The sequence below is a fragment of the Pseudomassariella vexata genome, assembly GCF_002105095.1.
Source record: "Pseudomassariella vexata strain CBS 129021 chromosome Unknown BCR38scaffold_5, whole genome shotgun sequence".
Classification (NCBI taxonomy): Eukaryota; Fungi; Ascomycota; class Sordariomycetes; order Amphisphaeriales; family Pseudomassariaceae; genus Pseudomassariella; species Pseudomassariella vexata.
The window spans coordinates 2,676,498-2,698,841 of NW_024467960.1; the positions used below are offsets into that span (position 1 = coordinate 2,676,498).

The window sequence follows — 22,344 nt, forward strand, 5'->3', positions numbered from 1 at the left end:
ATCTATAGCCCCTTAAGGGAGTACTTGTAGAGGTACCGAGGGTTAACACCTACGGCGTATTTAATATTTTTTTTTCTATATCTCTAAAGAGTATCAACGCCGTCGTGCAAGTGATTCTGCAACATGCGGAATTGCTGTTATCAGCGATCAACAGCTTCGTAGACGCCAGTCTAGTCATCATACCCATCACCGATTTCTGGAAACTACAAATCAGCTCTACGGAAAAGATACAGCTGAGTATCATACTCAGCATCAAGACTCACTGCCTCATCCATCTCGCACAGCCACATGATTACAGCTGGACCTCTTTCAACATCTTATCATGGCAAACCATGGAGCTACTGCTCATGATAGTCGGCGGTTCCATACCAACATTGAGCCCAATATTGTGCCAAATCCAGATCATCGTTGCAGCCATCGGGAGCACACTTTGGTCTTGGAGTTGCAAAAGAACAGCTCCACCGGGCAGGCCGACGTGCCGGATTCCCAACTATTAATAGTTCGAATGAACTTGTTAGCAAATTTATCAGACTAGAGCAGAATACACCGGCCCACGAGACTTACAGGGGTGGATGTCAAGGGGGATTGTCGAATGAAGTACCACAGGCGTCAAGTAGTACATGTATCACATCTCCCCGTAGCCTAGATTACTATCTAAGATCGAGAGGATGTGCCCAATTAATATAATATTGGTTGCTCCTTTACGTTCTAATGAAGTAGGGAGTAATGCCGGTATTCAGCTTTGCAATGCATGCAAAATAAGCTTCTTGTACCCCTCCACCGCCGCCTCGAGGTCGCTCAGTTTCAGCGCCTCGTCCGGTCCATGGGCCACGAAAATCGTGCCCGGTCCGTATAAGTATCTCGTATGATCACCCTTCAAGTTCGGCACATCAGTGCCGTAGTTAACCGTGATGTTCTTAAACCCGTCAACCTCGCAGTCACATATCACAGCCCCATACCCATTGCCACAGTCCATCTCCAGATCCTCGTCCACACTCTTTAGCACATCGCTGATTCTCTCCTCAATCACATTAGCCCCCTTATCCTGCGGCGCAATAGCAACCCGAATCGTCAACCTTGCTTCCGCCTTCTCAGCAATGACATTCGACGCCACCCCTCCCTCAATGCGGCCCACATTAACCGTCGTATTCCCAAACCTCTCACTACTCCCTAGATCCGTATCAAGGACCTTGATCAGTGCACGCATTAGCACCTCCGTCGCGGATTTTCCCAGCCAGGGATATCCACTGTGTCCCGCCCTCCCGGTGGCCTTGATGGTGCACGCAAGATGGCCCTTGTGCCCACACGCCAGCTTCCCCTCAGTCGGCTCGCCGAAGATACCCGCCTTGAAGGTGGGCGGGGGCTCCAGCAGGCCCCACGTCTCGGAGAAATACCGCATCCCGGCGCCGTTGGTCTCCTCGCCTACTACGTATAGCAGCATGACGTCCTTGACGTCGTCGCTGACGGACTTGTCGAGGAGCAGGTCAAGCAAGGCAGTAACTTGTGCTGCTACGCTTGCCTTGGCATCTACGCTGCCCCGCCCGGCGATCACGGTATCGGCGTTGGGTGGGTCGTCGGACGCGGAATACGGGATGAAGGGCGGGACGGTGTCGATGTGGCTGCTGACTAGGACTTTAGGGCTCGGGTTTCGGGTCTTGCCTGGCCAGGCTAGGACATTGAAGCGAGGCTTCTCGTCCGTGGAGGCATCAGATGTGGTATTTGATGGCGGGATGAACTGCAATTGGGCGTGTAGTCCTCGCTCGGTCAGGTAGTCGACTAGGTAGGTGCCGACTTCGTTCTCGTTGCCAGTTACGGAGGGTATTGACACAAGAGCTTTGTGGAGGGCGACGAGCGAGGCACGGTAGCTTGGAGCAGATCCCGAGTTGTAGACTTCGCCAATGGTTGATTGGAAGCTCAAGTCAGTGTCAAGAGTCAAAGGTCGTTGCGATGAGCTCGCGAAGACGGAGCTACCCGCGATCAGGGCGGCAAGGAGGAGCTTCATCACTAAGTGTTATAGACCGAGACTGGTGCAATAATAGAACAGTGTTCTCAAAAAGAATCAAGACAGCAGCAAAATCTCAATTGGCCCCAGAGACGCTGTTATAATCTCAGTCTAAGGACTCGCCCCGTTATCAATCCATGAGGGAAGATATTGACGACAGCTCCTAGCCCGGAAGGAACATGGAAGGTTGGGGTGGAGCTCCAAATCTGAATGACGACATTTGCGCTCCTACCGATTAAGCGCATGGGCTGACACCGTGAATTACGAACCGGACTTATTAGCGATACACCGAACGTTCACCACTTCTGTTATCGCAGTGCTAGAACAACGACAGACCCGAATCTTTCGTAATATGTGCTGGGCATGGGCCCCATTCACGTGTATGCCCGAATTCGCTGATTGGAAACCGTTTGTAATTCAGCAGTTTACGCGGTCCCGGCAACCTGTGCCCATCTTTCCGGCATCACACCGCTGAAATCGAATCTGCCGTCTGGCCCCTTCTCTACAACGCCCCTTTCCGTAACAACAGCATCAATTAGCTCCGCAGGTGTAACATCAAAGGCCGGATTCCACACGCCGACTCTCTGGTCCGCAATCGCGACCCGCGCCGTCTTACTCACGTCTACACTCCCATTGGCACCCACCACAGCGCCACTGATCTGTGTCAACTCCTCACGCTTCCGCTCCTCGATCTTGATGCCGAAGCCCGTCTCCGTCTTGAGATCTATCGATGTCGTCGGCGCCGCGACAACAAATTTGATTCCATGGTACTTGGCCAGGACCGCAAGAGCATAGGTTCCAACCTTGTTTGCCGTGTCGCCGTTGCGCACCACTCGGTCTGCGCCCACAATGACTGCAGCGATATGATCTTTCTGTTTCCGCGTCGCAAACAGAGCACCGGCCATGGAATCAGTAATCAGCGTCGACGGAATATTCTCGTACACCAGCTCGAAAGCTGTCAGGCGGCTTCCCTGGTTGTAAGGCCTTGTCTCGGTACAGAAAGCGTGCGAGAGTGATCCCGCAGAGTGAAGCGACCGAATGATGCCGAGTGCGGTGCCGTGGCCTGACGTCGCGAGGGATCCCGTGTTGCAGTGCGTCAGAACTGCGACTTTGCCCTCAGCTGACTGAACAGTCGCGTTCTCGACCACCCATTTCGCTCCATGTTCGCCAATTGAGAGGTTTGTCTCCGTGTCCTTCCGGAATATTTCTTCAGCAGCTTCGATGTATGCCTCTATTACCTTCTCTTGCGCCGCCTGGCCGTCCAACCCACTAACAACAACTCTCCGTACTGTGGTCTTCAAATGTGATATGGCATTCCCCAAGTCGACAGCGGTCGGTCGCGATTCGAATAGGTAGTCGAGCCGCGACTCGATATATGCGATCGTCTTTTCGGTCGTTGATGCCTTACAAGCGCCATTGTGGAGTTCCACAGCATGCGCCAGGGCGGCTACGATAGCAATTGCCGGAGCACCGCGCACCCGCATGGACTTGATGCAGTCGAACGCTTCTTCAGATGTTGTGATGTTGTCGTAGTGGTGTTCGTGGGGTAGGCGAAGTTGATCGAGGACTTCGAGGGAACCCCGCGTATATCGGATAGCTTGGAGGCCTGACATTATGCTATGTCGTAGCAAAAAGGTGGATCAAGTTATTGAGATCGGGAACAAAGTAGACGTGGGTATAGAAGCTCACGATCCGTGAATATTCAGGGTACACCAATCGAGGCTCGATCGAAAAGATGCCTCTTTTGCCGCAGGGCGCAAGAACCGAAAAATATATTAATTCTGCCACCCCGCCATCGGGAGTACACTGCAATTGCGTCGAACGCCGTTTGACCAATGAATGCTCTGCAGAATAGCCTGGATACCCGAGTCCACATCTATCCTAGCACGCGAGAAACAGCGTGCGATTCACTCATGATTCGTGGGAATGGCTTGTACACCCCGCTGCTCTCAAGAGATGTACCTAACCGGTGGCATGGAGCTGCTCCCTTACCGCCTTCCGATTTGAGCTAGGTACATCGCATCCTACCCCTGACGCCGAGTTTAAGCTTGAGCTGGCATTACTAGTTCGACAGTTCACTAGAAAGGGCTCTCCTACAACGTCTCGTAACTTGATACCTCGGCACTGCGCAAGCATACACTCCAATTACACCAATCATGAAGCCATGAACCATTGCCCAAGCTGTTCATCATGGAACAGCCGTTTTCCACCTCCAAAGTTACCGGTTAGTTCATAGTTCCAGGCCCGTTCCCGAGACACCGTCGTCGTCAATACTGAGCATGTGGCAGTCGAGTACTTTGACCCTCATGGCGTCTACAAGCTGCTAGCACCCGGGCTTGTTCCTCGCCTACCCCTACGCAACCTGCATTGGCAGTCGCATGCCGGACCTCTTCGATCGATTGATGCCCTCCACGTCGAGCTCCTAACCGCCGGCTCGACGGATCCGCGAACTATTCTCTCCCCTGACCCCTTCCCGGCACTCCAGCGAACCAACAGCTCGAACGCGCGCGATGACGGCTTCCAGACTCAGATAGGGAGCGTTACACTTACCGATGCAGCCGACAAACATGCGGCGGCTGGCCAGAAGAACAGCACCCCAGCGCGACGGCATCAAATCCCTGGCTTGAGAAGGACACCGTATCTTAAGGTGCTTTTTGTAAGATGCGACGACAACGACTCGTACAAAGCATCCGTTAGGCAAGAGATTCGCGATTGGGTCAAGGCCAACACCCGCGCATCGGGCGCGAAAAAGGCCAATACCGCCGAGAACCACGACGCCTTCGAGTGGTTGATTCTCCACGTTGTCATACCCAACACAGTCGCAGCGACCCAGCCGCGGGTGACGGGTAAGACCGATGCCGCTTCCGAGAAGAGCTCTGCTGTCCCAGCCAGATGGCGCACGGGATCCAGCACGCTACTGGAGAAGCTTCGAAGCGATTTCAACAGCAGCAGTAAAGGGGGCGTGGACCGCGTCGCCCAGATCAGGATCGGGATCAACGATGTCCCCTACGATCTCTTGCCTCGAGTTGTGCCAGCCGTGCCGAGTGGATACAAGGAAACTGGCGAAGAAAGCGATAATGCCTGGACCGACCTGATATCCAAGATTAGAAGCCTGATTTTGTCAAGTTTTGACAGCCGGGTAAGCCAGTACGAAGAGGACATCAAAGAGAAGGACGCCCAGAGGAGTTTGCCGGGGTGGAACTTTTGCACTTTCTTCATCTTAAAGGAGGGTCTTGCCAGAGGCTTTGAAAGTGTTGGCTTGGTCGAGGATGCACTCGTGGTCTATGACGAGCTGAGCGTGGGACTCGACATGGTTATCAAAGACCAGGCTCGTGGCGGCTCGAGTGCCGCTGCCAATACAATGTTGAATTATACCCAAGAGTTGCGAGAAGCAGCTGTCAAGGCACGAGCTGAAATGTATGGCGACAAGAGAGACAGCGACGGTGACAACGACGGTGATAACGACGGTGACGGCGACCCCGACGGCGACGAAGTAGTGGACATGCAGGCCTCTGTAACTGCAGATACGGACGCCAAGGAGACGTTTGACGATATTCCCATCAGCGCCACGAAGAAACCGTACCGAGAGTTGATACTCGAAAATAATGTTTCCGTTTTCGACTTCCGGTGCTACATCTTTGCCAGGCAGATCGCACTTCTCCTGCGACTTGGCAATGCTTGGTCCACGCGGGAAGAGCTACTTGCTAAGCTCAAGGAACAACAGGAGTCGACTATGCACGGCGTGGCGCCAAGAGCGCCGCCGCCCAGGCAGACAGAAAACGAGCATGAGGATTTATCCATACTGGCCGAGATCTGCCGGAGAACGATGGAGTTCATTCCAGCCGTGTCTCATGTGATGAGGGGCGACATCCTGTCTGCCCTGACGGCAGAAAAGAAGTCTGATGACAACAGCAGTGCACCGTCCCGGGATTCTGCAGTGGCGGAGATAATGGACAACCTGGTTGCGGCTTTCGCCTTCTCCATCGCCCAGCAAATACTAGCGCAGACTTCCACAAAAGCACTCCCAATTCCGCCTTCGATATTGGCGCCTCCAGATGGTCATGAGCCCAAGTCATCTATCCCTGAGCCAAAAACAATGATGCATCCATCCAGAAACTCGTCGTTGCGCATCACCACCGGCGGTGCTGGCGCAGGTCGACCTCCACAAAGCCCCAACTTCTTTCCCGGCCCGGGACAGAACAGGAATGTGTCAGAACACGAAGTGGCAAAGACGAATGCGTTCCTCAAGGTGGGCTTAGAAGAACTGGCTTCTAGGAGAGCCGAGCTCTACGTTCTTTCGCGCAACATTCTTGAGGAGTGCGGGAAGAAGCGGGGTTGGAGCGACGGTTGGACGGGAGTACCCGTTGTGGGAGAGTCCAGCATGGTGGACATGGTAGAGATTAGCCTGGACGCTGACACGACCCTTACCGCAGAGGGTGAGGATTTAGCTACCAAGGAGACGATCCTGTCGCTTGCTGGGCTCAATAGTCACCTCCTCCGCACTGCCCTCGACAACGACGGCGACTTTTACCGTCTGTACGAAATGTTGACGGATAAGGCGCTGCGACATTACACCGTTGCCAACCACACCCACTCAGTACAAGCAAGTATGGCTGATCTAGCCGTCTTGAAGTACCATCTTCGCGACTACGCTGCTGCAGCTTCTTATTTCTGGAGGACGACGCCGTTTTTCGGGGAGAGTGGGTGGAGCTTGTTGGAGTTGAGCATGTTGATTATGTACTCCCGGTGCCTGAAGCAACTGCAGCGTAAAGACGAGTACGTCAAAGTCACGCTTAAGCTTCTTTCCAAAGCGGCAGCCGCTGAACGCCAGAAGCAACAGTACCGTTCATCATTACGTTTGGGCAAGACGGATGTCGATTATCCAGACAGTGAAGCTATCAAAGGTCTCTTGGCCGACTTGCTAGCAGAGACCAAGACATTGCAGAACACAGTCCGGGTGCCGTTGGCAAATTTCTTTTCCGCGCTGGAGGTCGATGGCTCTCTAGAGTACCATGTCGGCCGAGACAGTTTCTCGGCTCGCTTGAAGCTGTTTAGCGTTTTAGTTGATGAGATGCAGTTGGAGAAAGCAAGAGTGCGTCTAGTCAGTCAAGTTGCCGGTGTGCAGAAAGAGATACTGCTATCACTATCGAGGCCCACAACTATTAAGCCTGGAAGGAATAGACTGGACCTGAGTAGTAATGTGAGTTTCTTCAGAACAACGCCCAATGCAACCACGAGTTATGCTGACACAACCATAGATGGTACTTCCGGGCATCTATGACGTTGACAAGATCGACTTTACCGCCAGCAACCTATGTATGCATTATGACAGAGAGGCCAACAAGACAGGCGAGCTGCTGAAATCGCCGAAAATTACCATATTTCACAGAGCGGAAGCACTAAACGTCAGTCTATCGGCATCTACTCATATTCAGCTGGACCGCAACAATACAGTCGACATCAATCTCGATTCTGGCTGGAACAACATCGTAAGCGCCGAAGTTCGTGTCAAGGCTGCGACTGGTGGCATGAGACTACTTACTGCCGAAGCCAAGTGCATTGAGTCCTCATTTGAGTTTTCCAAGAGCCCCACGGCCGGCCTGTTCAGCTTCGCCGCCATACCGGCGCGCGAAACCACCAAAATTCGTTTCCCATACACGAACGAACAGGAGGTTACGTCCGTGTCCATCCGGATCGATGTCTCATACACGACGGAGCACGGCACGTTCACCTTCTCCAAAACACCGACAGTGCCCATCACACTAGCACTCGGGGTTAATGTCCAGGATGTCTTCAAGCATAGCGCACTGTTCAGCCGCTTTACCGTCTCAACGGCCAGCGAGAGCCCGCTGCGTCTGTACAAAAGTGAGCTTATCGACTCTGAGCTCTTCCAAGCCGACTTCGGCGTACCTCCGGGAGATTCGGTGGTAGTGTTCCCACGTCTGCCGGCAAGCTTGCTTTACAAGATTCGTCGCAAAAAGGCGGTCAAGCTCACCCCCAAAACACAGAAAACTCTATTTCTTAAGCTTGATTACAGTGTGTTGGGAGATGATGTGCTTGAAACGATACGGGAAAACTTGACCATGACGCTCAAAGATACCGCATTGGCGCCTTACGGGAGATTGCTATCAGACACCATCGTACCACACTTCGAAGCATGTCTCGGCCCGCATGAGCTCGAGAGGGCTTGTCTTCTTGGTTATGTGGATACGGGATTTCTGAGCTCTCCTAACATCGACTGGACCTCATCCTTCACTGCCCTTGGCAATGATGCAGACGGCAGAGACCTAGCGATAGTGTTGAGTGAGTTTATCCGCAAGTGGCAGACGGAAAACTCGCGCGTTGCTATTCAGGGGGGTGAATCAAAGTCAATCCTGATTCCGGTCGATGTACCTAGCATCTCTATCGTACACACGGTGGACATTCGAGTCGATAAGTCGACTGTGATGACGAATCAACTTCTCCCTGCAACGCTGCACCTCAAGTGGACACGTGTCTGGGACACCACGCCGGCCAAGGATATGGTCGATTTGGAGTTCAGCTATGAGGTCGTGGCACCAGCGGATACCTGGCTCGTTGGTGGGCGGCGGAAAGGTCACTTCGTCATCCCCGCCCCTGAATCAGACGAAGTCGGCATCAGCAGCACAGAAGAAACCGAGGCTGACATACCGCTTCTGCTCATCCCACTTCGTGAAGGCTGGCTGCCGTATCCCAGTATCGAAATCCGGGAGGTCAGGCCAGGGAGCTCAGCGGATCCAAGCCCCGTGGCTGGACCGGGCGAGGTGCCAGCTCAGCAGCCGAAATCGGCAGTGGAGACGGTGAGTACGGATAGGGAGGCGGTATCGTGCGAGACGGACTTCAAGAACCTGGGCGAGACGATAAGGGTGGTCGCGGATAGGGAACGCGTTACGCTTAGTCTGGATGCGAGTGGGCCTGGAGGAGGACCTTTGGTCATGGAGGTTGTGAAGAGGGTTAGAATGGAGGCTGGGGAGGAGGAGAGGGTGGTTGTTTGATAGGAGCCCATCAGTCTCCTACTTATAGCCTATTTCAGTATAAATTTCGGGGTACTAAGAAATAATATATTTCAGCTATCAACGTGAACGAGGCGACGAGTGTTATGCCGAAGCTATGACTCCTACCGAGTTATGTATTAAAGAAGAGCATGATAACTCGTCTTCAGTTTGATCATAACCTATCAAAGCCGCAGTATCTGGACGACTTAGCTTTTGTGTCGGCTGGATATTCTTCATTTCCACAACAGTAATCAAGTGACTTTTCACACGCGTGCTCTGCGAAGAATCCACATAACCTTTCAAGATTCTTCATTCGTCGCCTTACTTCCATGAGTTCACTGATACTGATCACGATGATCAAGGCGGTGTACCGAAGATTCTACAAGCTCTGTGGGCAATACAGGCAAGAGAGCTGTATTGGTGATGATAATCATGGTTGGAGTAAACTTCCAGAAATCTGCAGCTACAAAAGGACTATCTATGGGCGGTTGACCCAAGCGCTGCCCCCAGCACACAGGCGGTGTGTCTGGGCCAACGCAATAAGTTCCCTTCGCTTGCCGCCGCTATTCCCGTTCAACCGCAATACGTTCTACCTGTTCCTTTAGAGAAAAACCAGACTTACCCCAAGACTGTCGTTCTTCGCGGTACTCCCGTTCACGGACCCTGTAGTTGGAGATTCCTGTCACTGTCCCCGAAGATGAAGGAGACACGATTCACCAACTCGGCGCTAAAAAGGCAGTCGGCCAGCTTTAGGAAAGGCGAGGCTGGATCTTCCAAGAAGGGCTAAACTTCTGAAGGCCAAATGCGATAGTCAATTCTCCGACATGGCCGAGCGTGAAGGAGTTCGCCTGGGCATCCAGTACCAGGTCTGTGGGAAATGGTGTTCATTCGTTGCCGGGAATGAAGGATCCGATGCTGACAAGACAGACTCGTGAACTTAGTGACCGACTCGCCTGGGCCTCAGAGCACTTTATGCATACGCACACGTCTCCCATGGGAGGTGCTCGTAAGATGAAGAGAGGGACGGTTCGATACTCCCAAAGTGTGTTGTCGACTAATGCCGTGCGGGAACCTTATCAGAAGGAGCGCCGCCCCTAATGGATAGAGTCAGAATCCGATTCTAAATTAAAGTTCGATTACTTGGCAACCCGCTGCAAGCTTAACCTTCCAGTGGCGGCTGTCTATTCGGTAGTCCCTCCGGCCAGACTCATCGTGGCGCGTATCTTCCAGCATCCGCATTTTCACTAGTAGCTTCAACTGAGATGTCGGATACCAATTTAAGTGATGCATATGTAATTGATAAAATGGAATCTCAGTCCAAAGAATATCTGACACATATCCTCCAGGCCCGCACTCCCCGTGCTTCATCGCTTCGAGGGCCACTGGGAGCTGGACGGTCAGTTGGAGAAGGTCATAAAGTGTGACGCCAACGCGCTAGTCTCGGCCTTCAAATCTGACAGCACGGCATAAAAGGCACTGGCGTCCGTTGATAAGAAAGCCCGCTTTGTTGGCACAGCTTGTGTGATGGCTTGGCTGCGGAAGTGGTTGGAGGATTAGAAGGATGAGTGGGAGCTTTTGTTTCCTGTGAGCACAACTTTCCTGACGATGAATTATGTTCCCCAACCCGGGAGTCTCATAGCCTTTCATACTAGTTGTGGATTTTGTCTGTAGCTATCATCAAATGACCAACGAGCTGCGCAATGATCAAAAGCTGGTTGGACCCCTTTGCCTCGCCGCTCTCGACACTCATTGTCAATAGGTCGAGTAGGACTTCTACTTCAGTCGATCCCGTTACGCTGCCTCTCATTTTGACATTTCTATGAGACACTTAAGATTTGTATGGTGCTATGAGATTCATTTTTCACCACTATTCTGTTATTGTTCGCCATCAAAAGTGTTTCAAGTGCTTGAATATCATCACTTATTATGCTTAGCTGCCTGGTTGTCCAGGTTCTAGCTGGTGGTCTACAAGTTGGGTACGAAACGATGTATTGGTTCAAGATCTATGACATCGCCTGGGCACTCGAAGGTCCTGATTACAACGTGATTCTGCCTTTCATTCCACGAGACCCAATTACTGTAAACGCCTGGAACAGAGGTTCCCTAGAAAAGGCCGACTCAATTTCGTCAAATCCATGGCACGGATTGACAACGCCGCCGAGGATCGCGTCTCACTCAAGTGATCCGACGACCTTGCCAAACTGGACCGAGACATCCGAGATGGCGGGTACGCCAGATCGCTCAAGATGAAGCCGGCAACGAGGGACAACAAGTTGAAGCAAGGCGCCTACAACTACTACAACTACTACATTACCAAGGCTGTCAATACAGTGACCAAAGCCCGCCAGCAGAAGGGCGAAGACGCAGCCTTTCAGAAACACCTCGAAAATACCCGCACCGTGACGGACCGCGTCCTGAATCTGCGGAAAGTTGATTTCTACAGCTGGATCAAGAAGCAGCTCGTGAGCAAGTAGGGATCGGCAGAGGCCGACGTTATTGCCAGGCATGTGCCGGCAGACAAAAGGATAGCAGCCCATGGTCGGTGGATACTGATAGGTAAAGATCAAAAATAAACTGGGGATGCAGGACGTGGATGACAGAAAGGCGGTTTCCAGAAGTGCATACAGGAGGTGGGTGAAGCAGTATGGCACTGATGAGTAGAAGGAAACCCGGGGGGCAGCCCGCATCGAAAACGCATTACAGAACACCGGCTACGAAGAAGGCCAAGTCTGCGGTTCTGCGTTGGTTTCTGATCAGTTCATGTGCGTGTAGGTATGTGTGTATGTTGGTTTGAAGGACCAGCGGTTCATTGTTCACGTGCTCGTGGGATGATTAGTTGACGTGTGAACGGTTCGATGCCGTGTTTACTTCACATTCTTTGCGTAATCCTGTACCTCACTTACTCACACTTTGAACTCCATGCATGCGTTTCTGGGCTTCAAAAGTACTCGGGGTGATGATGCTCTCATGACTCATCTCAATGACACCCTGCGCTGGTCACCTGAGCTGCTCCATCGTGTTTATTATGATGCGAAGACTTGGTCGACTGCGGGCACTGCATGGGCACCACATTACTTGAATTATTTTCGATCGGCATGACCGGGAAGAGCCACGGCCCGAAGTGCGTATCATTATGTTCTAATGTGGAAAAGGAACGACTTGCAACCCACAGTCATCTTTCTGGGTGGGATAAGCCAGGCTACGGTGGCATCGCAGATTATATCACGCATAGTATAGTTTCTTCATTCAGACTGTCCCAGGAAGGGAACTTGGAAGTCGAAATAAGCTTTAGCTCGACGCAGGTGGACCCGTGCAGTTCTATCGGGGCAATAACTGAACATGGGTTGGTTATAGTCAGGGGTCTTCTTTTTTGCAACTCTTAATCGTACGGCATGTCTTAAAATGCTTAATACACAGTCTTCTTGAACACGTGGGGTATCGCTTCGACTCCTTATTGAAGCTTCCCTGACCCATACCAGATTTATATGAAGGCCAAAAAAAGATGTTCCTTTTTTCTTTCTTTATGATGGTTACTTCTGGTTTGAAGCGGGGTTTTGTAGCCCTATGCTTGGCCGTACCTTCCCATCTCCCATATTCACAAACAGTCGATTTATCCTCGATGTGGGGTAAAAACGATCGGGTGGCATCACAGTGTCCATTTACCCGACGGTAATGCGTTGGCTTGAAACCGCAGGCGCTCTCCTTTACTATTAGTAGACACTCGCGTCCACGCGTGGGGGCCAGTTTGCAGAGACCTCAGTACGCGTCGAACTCATGGACCACGTGACGGTGGCCTTGAGAAATCATCTGAAGCCATTTACCCAAGAGTCTAGCGTTGAGCTCGCGGTCTGAAAATCCTTTGCTCGGGCGCAAAGCTCATCGGAAGAATGCCGAGTAGAAAAGCATATGTCATGAGATAACAGACTGCTTCTTTTCCCTCGGCTTGTCGTTTGGGTCTCAGTAAGCACTCAAGAACGTGCGTTCGGTCTGAGCCTCAAAACCGAGGGGGTGTTTGCATTATCGACTTGTAGTGTGCGTAATTAGCGAGCAAGGGTTGTATCGGTGTCAAAATTTCGGTGGTTTCTCTTCGAAATCAGGAAATACGCAACCGTGTCTATCCAGACTCCATGAACTTGATACCGCCTTATTCGTTCCCTATCTATGCGAACCTCCTTTACTAATACTTTGCCCTTCCTCAGACGTTAGTAAAGCTACCGCTCGAGCGGAGGTTTATCACAGAGCGGTCGTCAATTGAAATCGGGGCTAACTCGACCGCGCATTTGTCTTGAGCTGAGCAGGTCATCAGTCTTGGTTGCTTTTAGCCGAGTAGCCTTTGGTAGTTCATCATTAGGGTCAGCAACGATGCGTAAAAGGAGTGGGATAATGGTGTCAAGTGCGGCAAACTGGAATCCTGTACATCGGAGCGTCGTCATCGTCCTATATTATACGATTTTCAATTAGCATCAGGTAGCTCATGTCTGTAAGACGGAAAGGTTACTTACATGACCATTAACGGCAATAGGTCCCAATTCTGTTTACGTCAATTATATGTTGTATGAAACTCACCAATCATAGCTCGAAGCAGGATATCGAGAGGCGTAGTAGGAATGGAAGCACACCAAATGTTACTTCCCTGGCTGGGATTATGGAACTCCGTGTTTTTGAACTGTGGGAATATGAATAGGGGCTTGCCCCAACAACAAAGACCTGTATGGAAACTAGCTTTTGTCACTACGGGTGTTTTAAGCACCTTGATCGAAAAGAAGCCACTATAAAAGTATGAACGGCATACCATATGTGAAAGTATCATTCGTTATCCTCGCAGCTCACTCTTTTTGACGTTCTCGTAATTCGGCATGGACTAAATTTGATGCATCTCGAACATCGCGGACGGACCGGAGATGGCTATACACATCACTGGCTGCCACCTATCATGGGATCAGGCCCGATTTGTGCTTGACAACACCCACATCAGTCTTGAAAGCTTTCAATTTTCAAGAAACCAATTTGATATTGCCTCACTGAGTGACCGCAGAATCCGCATGTGTACAGTGCGAAGAGAGAAGAGAGGAGGCGCCTGCGTTGCGTTGTGCGTGTAACCACACCGTTGGACATATATGTCAAGTCAAGTGGCTCCGAAATTTTCGCGCGAAAGGAACCCCTTCTACCCGTCCCGTTTTTATATTCGTCTCGGTGTACCCGGACTGCCAGCACCACATGTGGGCGGCATTCGACTTCGAGATGGTTCAGATAGGTGGAAGACACGACTAAGTGCCCTACCAAACCCCGCACTTTGGCGACTTAGCCAAGTCGTGAACAGAACAAAAAACAAAAACATATTTTTTACTGTGTTCCCAATTCTCAAATAATGCAGAGTGCGTACAACCGGCCTACATGCCACGCGTCGTGTGCGACCTCCAGACGGGCAGGCTTGTAATCATGTGTCCCCCTCAGGTAAATGGAATCTGCTACGTGTGTCGCAATAACAGAATGCCCAGACTGAAGAAGTTACCAACAATGTTTTTCTGCCATTCGATACGTTTAACCACAGTGCCAAATGTATGGATAATGCTAAGTGGCAACAGGGCGTGATGAACGATCGGCAGAGCTTTGCTGATATGGTGCAGTGGCAGTATACAGAGGACCACTCCGATAAATGGCGAGTGGTAGGTCAACTTGCAAAAATAGAGATCAATTAAATTCACGAACTGCTCTGATTGAACGCGAGCATGTTGATCTGCCTGTGTCAATAAAGGTGTGCGATTGTGCTGTTCAAATCCCCCTGTACACAATTTGCAACTCATGAATTTGTGCATAGAGTAGCTTATTAAGTTTGCACTTGTTCTGTAGCTTGAACAAAAGTTTGCACACCAACTCTCTATACATGGAGGGGGACCTTCATCCGAAGTCAGAAAGAAAGTCGTCATGAGTATACCGAGTTTCCCGCCTATAATATGAATAGGGGTTCCAGACCGGTCGAAACATAATTCAATTCCAATCGGTTTGTATAATGCTTTGATGCCCGAAAAATTTGGGCATAAGGAAGTCGGAATCTAGATTTTATTCATTCTGTAGTCATGAGTGAGTCGAGACTATGGCTACTTTATCAGGGGTGGTGATGGTCTATGGAGCAATAGAAACAACCCGCCACCTCGGAAGGTTTGCGCGACAACTTTCATCCTAAGAGAGTTCGATCTCCGGCTGATTCCGAAGAGGAACTCAATTAGCCAAGAAGAGTCAGTCAACCATTCAGGTGCTTGAGTCGTAGGCCCATGTTCACAAGAAATATGAAATACCCTTTGCGCTATCCGAGTTAGCACGTTAGACTGCTCTAATCTGATAAAAGCCCGAATGCTTGCCGGCTCGCTCGCACCGCTAAGAATAGCTGTCCAATCCAGTGATTTTGGCCAAGCGTTCTTCCCGCATCATGAAGCAGTCATAATGGGTGGCAGATATCTTCGCAGGCGTTCTAGACCCTCTCTAGAATCTCGTGGAATTTCGATCGAGGCAAAGAAAGGAGCAAGCATGAGCTGGTCATCCTATGCCTGGTGATTGGACTTCAAGCTCCTATGAGAGTTACCACGTGTGCCGAGTCGTGTCAAGATGAGATGCTGGAATTAGATGCTCTGAACCGATCAGAAGCCTCCGAATGGAAGGCTCCGTTGGTGCCATGCTTGTGCATCAAGATTATCCGTTGCTGCTTCTTCCAACACATCCAAGCAACTCCTGCCCGAATCGGAATCCAAATCCAAATTCTGAGCCTTGTTCGCAGGAATCGTTCGACCTTCAAATCGAGATCATCGAGATGTTCCATAACCCCACTTCCGAACCACATGGACTTACATACTAGCTGTCACCAGAAACTTCAGATCGCGATGAATTTTGTCCGAACTTGACCCTTGGCCCATGCACAACTTTGGTACTATTCCTCGGTCGAGCATTAGGCATATGTTCCCACGGTCTGCACAGGTGGATACTGCCTCGTAGAAAGTTTTGTATAGTATATACAAAGCTGGAGCGGCAACAGGGAATTATGTGTATAAAGCTTATTCCCACAGGCCAAACCCAATTGCAGGCTGGTATCTGAAATATTACGTGCGGCGTATATCATTGGCTCGTATATTACACATATGGACATGCATACCAGCTTTCGTAGTCACTGCTAACTCCCGTGTCGAAAGGACCGAAGCGCAGAGGGAAAAGGGACATCCCGCAAAGTTATTCACATCTGCCGGCTCCAAAGCAGACATTGTTGCGAAACGGGAGACTCTTCGAGATCTTTTGCGCATTAGGTACTGTGGGTGTGGTATTTTTGGGCTATATGAAGTCGCGAGTGATTTCGTGAGGATGAAAGTGTATGCATCCTCAAGTATTAAAGGGGGTCTGGTGCCTCACTTACATTAATGACAAACAGTCACAGCAGTACTACACTCAGCTTCCAAGACTTGTTAAAAACAATCTCAACGACTAAATCATATTTCGATTGACCATGCAGCTCCTGATCATCCTCTGGTTGCTCACTTCTATTGTTGGCCAGGCATACGCCGCCCCGGTCACGACTGGAAGGCAAGTTCGTCCCAGGCCACATCGGCAGTAAACAAAGATCCAGAAACCTTTCTAACTATATTTGCTAGTGACCTGTCATCCAGAAACACCCCAGGCACCGCCCCCACGGCTGAGAACCTGGTTGAGCTTCTGCCCAGGTCCAGTACCAGGTCCAGGTTCAGAGGCCAAGCAGCCTTCCGCCCTCCCAGGGATCTCCCCAGGCCCGTTCAATTTAACAGGCCGACTGGAAGACTGCATAAAGACCTGACTAGCATTAACCAAAGATGGGCGGCACACCGCGTGGAGGACACGCGCTTTCTAAAGTCGAGCATCGCTAGGAACCACGCGCTCGCCAGGTACCACCCGCAGAACGCCAAAGCCTATGCGAAGGCCGATGCGGAGTGGGTGAGATTCATCAAACAGGATCGCAGGAATGATAAGAACAGCTATGACAATGCTGTTTACAGGGCGCAGAGATATGCTACGAGGAATCGCAAGGGTTGGTAATGGTGAGGGTTGAAGAGTTACCATGGCAGGTGTACCGGTTTCGTTTGCTTGATCTGCAACATGAATATTCCCTGTTCAAAATGAACGACTTGGTTGACTAAGCCTTGTCTCAAAATATCACAGTTACTCGTCCTTGCTGGGTATTTTCACTGAATCAATACATCTGAGCTTTTTACTCAGCAAGTAGAAGATTACGCAGTGGTAGCATCATAAGCACCGAATATTGCCCCCCACCAGATCTTCAATATGTTTGTGAAAGACATCGACCCATTTGTGAACATTAGGATGGCTTATTCAGCGGCAAAACTTCATAAGGTTAGTCGATGCTACTATTGCCGGCCTTGCTGAACCAACTTGATGTGGTTCGTCGTTCAGTGATTCTATACAAAGATAGTGGCACTCCTGCCAATGTCGCGACAAACACTTCCACAAGCTCTCTGTTATTCATGAACTAGATGTAAGTCGAGAAAAAGGCGCCAGATAATGCAACAAGACTAAGCCGCTTGTCCATGCGTTTAACTAGGTTCAGAACGATGATGGTAAGGACGGGAGTGATGGAGGTGATGACAGTGCCGACTAGGTTAGCGACCCTGATGATACGGGAATTTTTGTAGTTTCGGAAGGAGGCTATATTGTCTTTGGGTCTTGGAATCTAGGTCAAATTTTAGTGTCGGGACCTACAGAGTTCAGTTAAGACTACAATCATTATACGAGGTGGTTAAATATTTGTTCTCACAGCCAAAGCCTATTTCACTCCTAGCTTAATCCTGTGAGATGGACTATGATTATACTACTTAATCTGCAAAACCCGCCATTTTATTGCTTCATCCTCATCTTCTACGAGATAAAAAACAATCTTCCGCAGTGCCCATACAAGCTACCTCAGGTGTGACGATAACTGATGTCGCAGAATACTGCACCAAGATGACTATTACAGATCCCGAAGGAACAATATGGACAATGCCTGCCATTTCCAGACATATCATCAAAGATCCCCTTCTAACAATTAAAACATAAATCTACTAGCCTTAGGACATGTCATTCCCCAATTCAAATCCGCATAGATCATTCATCTCATCTTTCATTCCGGAAAAATCTCTTTTCAATCTCATCAAGAGGCTCCGTGAGTATCAGCAGCCTCTGGTGAGCCATACACTCGCACTTGACGGCATCATCCTCTATATTGAACCTTTGAACGCCGCTTCTTCGTCCTCCCCCAAGTGCCCAGGCAGGATTTCCAAATACGCGATATTGCCACTGAGCCAAAGCCATAACCAGTGTATACCAAATGGAAGTACAATAGGAATGTGGTCAGGTCCGAGTCAATTCCCAGACCACCTCTCTGTACCTTTGCGCAACTTCTCGAGGACGACTAGCTAAGGATACATGGCGTAGTTGCGCCTGCATAGAGCCGTACAGTGGTCGAAGATGGCGTGAAGTACCTTCTCCTCCTCACTTATCCAACAATGGCAGTGGTATTCGACGTGTGAGATTACGGAAGAGGTGGGAGAATCTTGGTCGCCAACGGGAATATGCAAGTGGGAATTGATACCAGGGTCTGCATGGTTGTTGTTTCACTGGCCCAGACACACCGCCTGTGTGCTGAGTGCAGCGCTGGGGCCAACCACACATTACAGCTTCCTGGGAGTTAGTCCCATCACCATCACCCATGCATGCTGCATTGGGTACGGTTGTGATGAATTTGGATGATTCATCTCGAATTTCTTAGTTTCTATGTTTGTTGACCATCAATTATCAGATGTGGCCATAAACATTTTTATACCTTTTATAATGAGATGGTCAAAAAATGCAATGATGCAATTCCATTAACGTAACCCACAAGCAAGTTGGACACTTTTTCTTGGCACCGTACGAACAACCTTTTAATTAACATCTTTACACATACCAAGATGGGATCGAATTGGAAAGAAAGCGACATGATTCTAGCGTGCCAGGCGCTTCAATCGAAACCCGAATTAAGCATCCGACGCCCTGCCCAACTCTACAATGTCCCTCGGTTTCAGGGGGACAGGACTTATTCCGTACGACCCGGAATATGTGATTTCACAGCTGGATATTAAGCTACATACGCCTACACCTCCTGGGAGCTCGTCTGGCGCCCCCTTAATCTGGGAATCAAAGACTCCAAATAACCCAACCGAGGCGCAATCCCAGTCTGAATACGTTAAAAACAGAATCGTACAGCATCAGAATAGCTCCCCGACGACAATACTTACGGCTATTGACCAATTTTCACGTGGTGCCACGGCTGTTATGCATCGGTTAGTTTTACTTGAGCATGAGGTTACTACACTTCGGAAGGCCAATTAAGAGCTAAGCCGTCGTCGAAGGACTAAAAATCGACAGATACAAGATGGAGGATCTCTTAGTTTACGAGACGCTCAGGACTTACAGTCTCAATGGGATATTGAACAGCAGCTACAGGATGATATACGTGTAAGTCGTCGTCGTACGAGACCGGCCGAACCACGCCGACAGCGCTGTAGGATCTGCGGAGAGCCCGGACATAATGCTCGTACTTATGAGAATGATAAAGATACGTACGAGGAGGAGGATTCCGATTAGTTTGAATTATTATTTTTTAGTTTAGTTTAGTTATTGAAGTTATTCATACGGTGCCAAGAAAAAGTGGCCAACTTGCTTGTGGGGTACGTTAACGTTATTGCTTAAAGTAGTTTAGCAAAGACTGTAGACTGCTCTTCTCTGAACCAACTCCCAACAAACCCCTAAATACCAGTTAAACGCTATGCCCTCCCCAGTATACACAAATCTACCGTCCAAATACCACAGCGGGATTATTCTCCCCATATGGAAGTAGGATATACACCCCCCCACACCTATGCAGCGAACAGTCCACCCAGCTATGGAATCGCCCGCTTGCCCTTGAAGACATCTTTGTCCAATTGAAGGCTACACACCATGAAGGCCCCCGTTGCTCAAACGAGCGGCGCTGATACAACCATGGATATGTAAAGCCTGGCTATGAAGTAAAATATTCGTAGCCGACCAGGGCAGTTGCGGAGTTAATAGCGAGCCAGACGCAGGGGAGGCATTCTTCTATGCACGCAAGACGCTTCGTGAAAGGAGGAGGATGCTTGACTATGCTTTCGGCTCCAGTGGGATAATTCCGGTCTAGTCGGGATAGCGCCAAAGAAACAGGTTCTTCGCCGTTTCCCTAGGTCATGTTAGCCATGGCCGGCAGATTTGACATTGATTCGTGGAGTGGATGATATTGATGTCTGACTGGTGGTACGATGGATCCACATGTTACCGGAAACGAGAAAATAGGGGAAGCCTTGTCCCAATTGAATAATTGGACTCTACTCGAGTTGAAAAATAGCCCAAGCAGAAGAAATTCCCGAGAAGCGGATTACGACATGGCGGATGGGGTTATGCTTGTAAAAACGAAAAGGCACTTTGCAACAGGGTTGGGTTTTCTTGTTTTGCTAATAGGCGACGACGGTATTAATTTTCACCTTCGCTACCGAAAGGTATTGCCGCATCCCGCATTTCCATCTCGGCCAGTTGTTGACTGTCGGATAAGGGATTAACATATTCGATTCATTGCTCCTGGCCCGCATCTCCGTCTTGCAGCAATCAGTTCCAAAATCGCCTCGCAACCTCTATTCGCGCCGCGGCATCCGAGCTGATGCACAACCCGGCATCAAACAGTGACACACCCTCCTCGCCATCCTCACCAGCCATGGTCTCCAAAGCGGCCAAGCCCATGTACGAGTGGTACACATCTGGCGGACGTTCTGCGTGTTTGCCAAAGCCGCCTAGGACAGGGTGTTGCGTCTTCTCAAGCAAGAAGCTTCGTGATGGTGCCCTGTTGATGGCCTTCGCTGTGCCAGGTTGTGCTTTATCCAGCAATCGTAAAGCGCCAAACACCCACCACGTGTAGCATGTATCTGCTATCTTATTCAACCGGCCATTGAATCCGGTAACGTAGCCTTCCGACTCACTGATGTTGAGAGCTGAAAGCTCGGGCTCGTCCTTCGCCGATTCAGACTCGGGGTCCTCCGATGCAGTGTATATGAACTGTCTTGCGACCAGCCAGTGCACGAGGGCGGGTATATCTCTGATCCCCTTCTTGAGGTACTTGTTGTCACCGTCTGGTTCGGCGCGGTCCAGCAACGACAGTGCCGCAACTGCGCAATACGCGTAACCAGCATGACTCTCGCCCATGGAGCTTTCGGCGATCCCACCATCAAAAGTCTGACCCCTCCGGATGTGTCCTACGAGGCCGTCGACGTCGAGATCCTGGAACTGGCGCGGCTTATCGGGGCCATCTTGCGGAATTTCGTTGCCACAGAGCATCCACCGTATCATTGCGGCCACATAACAATATCGCATGTCTTTTCCACCGCCAACAGTGCCATCTTTCTTGAGGAACTCGCCGAAACTGCCATCGGGTCTTTGAAGTTTCCTCAACCATCGCAGGGTCTGTACTCTCTTGACGCCACGGAATGCGCTGACGCCCTCTCTGTCCTCGCCAATAATCCCAAGCATCAGTAGCGCAAAGGCCGTGGCGGCAATGTTAGCGTTCTCGGTATCGTCGGCAGCAGGTTTAACGGCGTGGTCGAAGCCCTTCTCGAAGGATTCGGGGAAGACATGGTGGGGACTACCACAGAAGCCGCCGTATCGGTGCTGCAGAGAGAGGATCCAATCTCGAAGGCGTTTGCGGTCTGCTTTGGGGATCAGAGGCTCAGTTGTCACCGACGCCGAGAGTGTTGAGAATAAAAGATCAAGCCCGCCAAGGATGAAGTAGCCAAGCGCGAGTCTGCTGCTGTCCATGGAAGTGTAATGGTGCGGGAGGATTGACTTGAAGCATCGCTGCCAGTACTTCACGTGGCGGGGGGTGTCCAACGACATTATGTTCGAAATGTGACGAAACGATTAAAGTGAAGCTACCGTTAAGTCATTATGCGTCCAACTTGTCTCGCTCGTCGAAGCGGGATGCGACAGCAGCCTGAATCGAAACTTGGAGAAAGTAAAAGTGACGCTGTCTCAGCAGGCCACTTGAAGTCCATTGCGGTCCACGAGCAGGTTGATTCAAGTGCCCCGCCATCGTTCGCACTTGCCTACCCCTGTTAACCAGCTTGAGCTTCAGGCCAATCAGCACCTGACGGTCTGTCCCTAGCTTGCCGCGATAAGCGATAAGACATCTTAGCTCTGTGACAGACTGCCGGGTCCCTGAAAAAGTTGGGCGCAGTTGTAGTGTTTCATGACAGCACACCCTCAGGACACACAACA

At 50.5% G+C, this 22,344-nt stretch overlaps 5 protein-coding genes across 5 annotated transcripts; 1 reads left to right on the forward strand and 4 right to left on the reverse strand.

Annotated features, from left to right (window-relative positions):
- Positions 1-263: 263 nt before the first annotated feature.
- On the reverse strand, positions 264-2,219 carry BCR38DRAFT_430619 (uncharacterized protein). Its single transcript, XM_040860048.1, has 2 exons — positions 565-2,219; positions 264-502 (listed from the first exon to the last, which is right to left on the reverse strand). Exon 1 carries the CDS (start codon positions 2,000-2,002, stop codon positions 737-739), a length of 1,266 nt encoding a protein of 421 aa, XP_040717514.1. The 5' UTR covers positions 2,003-2,219; the 3' UTR covers positions 264-502; positions 565-736.
- BCR38DRAFT_430620 (uncharacterized protein) lies at positions 2,220-3,913 on the reverse strand. Its single transcript, XM_040860049.1, has one exon. The coding sequence runs from the start codon at positions 3,613-3,615 to the stop codon at positions 2,428-2,430; it is 1,188 nt and encodes a 395-aa protein (XP_040717515.1). The 5' UTR covers positions 3,616-3,913; the 3' UTR covers positions 2,220-2,427.
- A 175-nt stretch (positions 3,914-4,088) lies between these two features.
- On the forward strand, positions 4,089-9,099 carry BCR38DRAFT_430621 (trafficking protein particle complex subunit 10). Its single transcript, XM_040860050.1, has 3 exons — positions 4,089-4,226; positions 4,291-7,202; positions 7,261-9,099. The coding sequence occupies exons 1-3, from the start codon at positions 4,193-4,195 to the stop codon at positions 9,013-9,015; spliced, it is 4,701 nt and encodes a 1,566-aa protein (XP_040717516.1). The 5' UTR covers positions 4,089-4,192; the 3' UTR covers positions 9,016-9,099.
- A 4,163-nt stretch (positions 9,100-13,262) lies between these two features.
- BCR38DRAFT_408476 (uncharacterized protein) lies at positions 13,263-14,130 on the reverse strand (the record flags this gene model as incomplete). Its single annotated transcript, XM_040858270.1, has 5 exons — positions 13,263-13,418; positions 13,518-13,546; positions 13,582-13,784; positions 13,846-13,943; positions 14,038-14,130. The coding sequence occupies 5 exons, from the start codon at positions 14,128-14,130 to the stop codon at positions 13,263-13,265; spliced, it is 579 nt and encodes a 192-aa protein (XP_040717517.1).
- A 6,532-nt stretch (positions 14,131-20,662) lies between these two features.
- BCR38DRAFT_182893 (terpenoid cyclases/protein prenyltransferase alpha-alpha toroid) lies at positions 20,663-22,259 on the reverse strand. The gene has a single exon (XM_040853949.1). It carries the CDS (start codon positions 21,961-21,963, stop codon positions 20,686-20,688), a length of 1,278 nt encoding a protein of 425 aa, XP_040717518.1. The 5' UTR covers positions 21,964-22,259; the 3' UTR covers positions 20,663-20,685.
- Positions 22,260-22,344: the final 85 nt, after the last annotated feature.

Bases quoted from the DNA above. Each gene is read 5' to 3' on its own strand.
- BCR38DRAFT_430619 (XM_040860048.1), bottom strand. From the start codon at position 2,002: ATGAAGCTCCTCCTTGCCGCCCTGATCGCGGGTAGCTCCGTCTTCGCG.
- BCR38DRAFT_430620 (XM_040860049.1), bottom strand. From the start codon at position 3,615: ATGTCAGGCCTCCAAGCTATCCGATATACGCGGGGTTCCCTCGAAGTC.
- BCR38DRAFT_430621 (XM_040860050.1), top strand. From the start codon at position 4,193: ATGGAACAGCCGTTTTCCACCTCCAAAGTTACCG. The intron at 4,227-4,290 runs GTTAGTTCATAG...AGCATGTGGCAG, and splicing joins TTCCACCTCCAAAGTTACCG to TCGAGTACTTTGACCCTCAT. The intron at 7,203-7,260 runs GTGAGTTTCTTC...ACACAACCATAG, and splicing joins GACTGGACCTGAGTAGTAAT to ATGGTACTTCCGGGCATCTA.
- BCR38DRAFT_182893 (XM_040853949.1), bottom strand. From the start codon at position 21,963: ATGTCGTTGGACACCCCCCGCCACGTGAAGTACTGGCAGCGATGCTTC.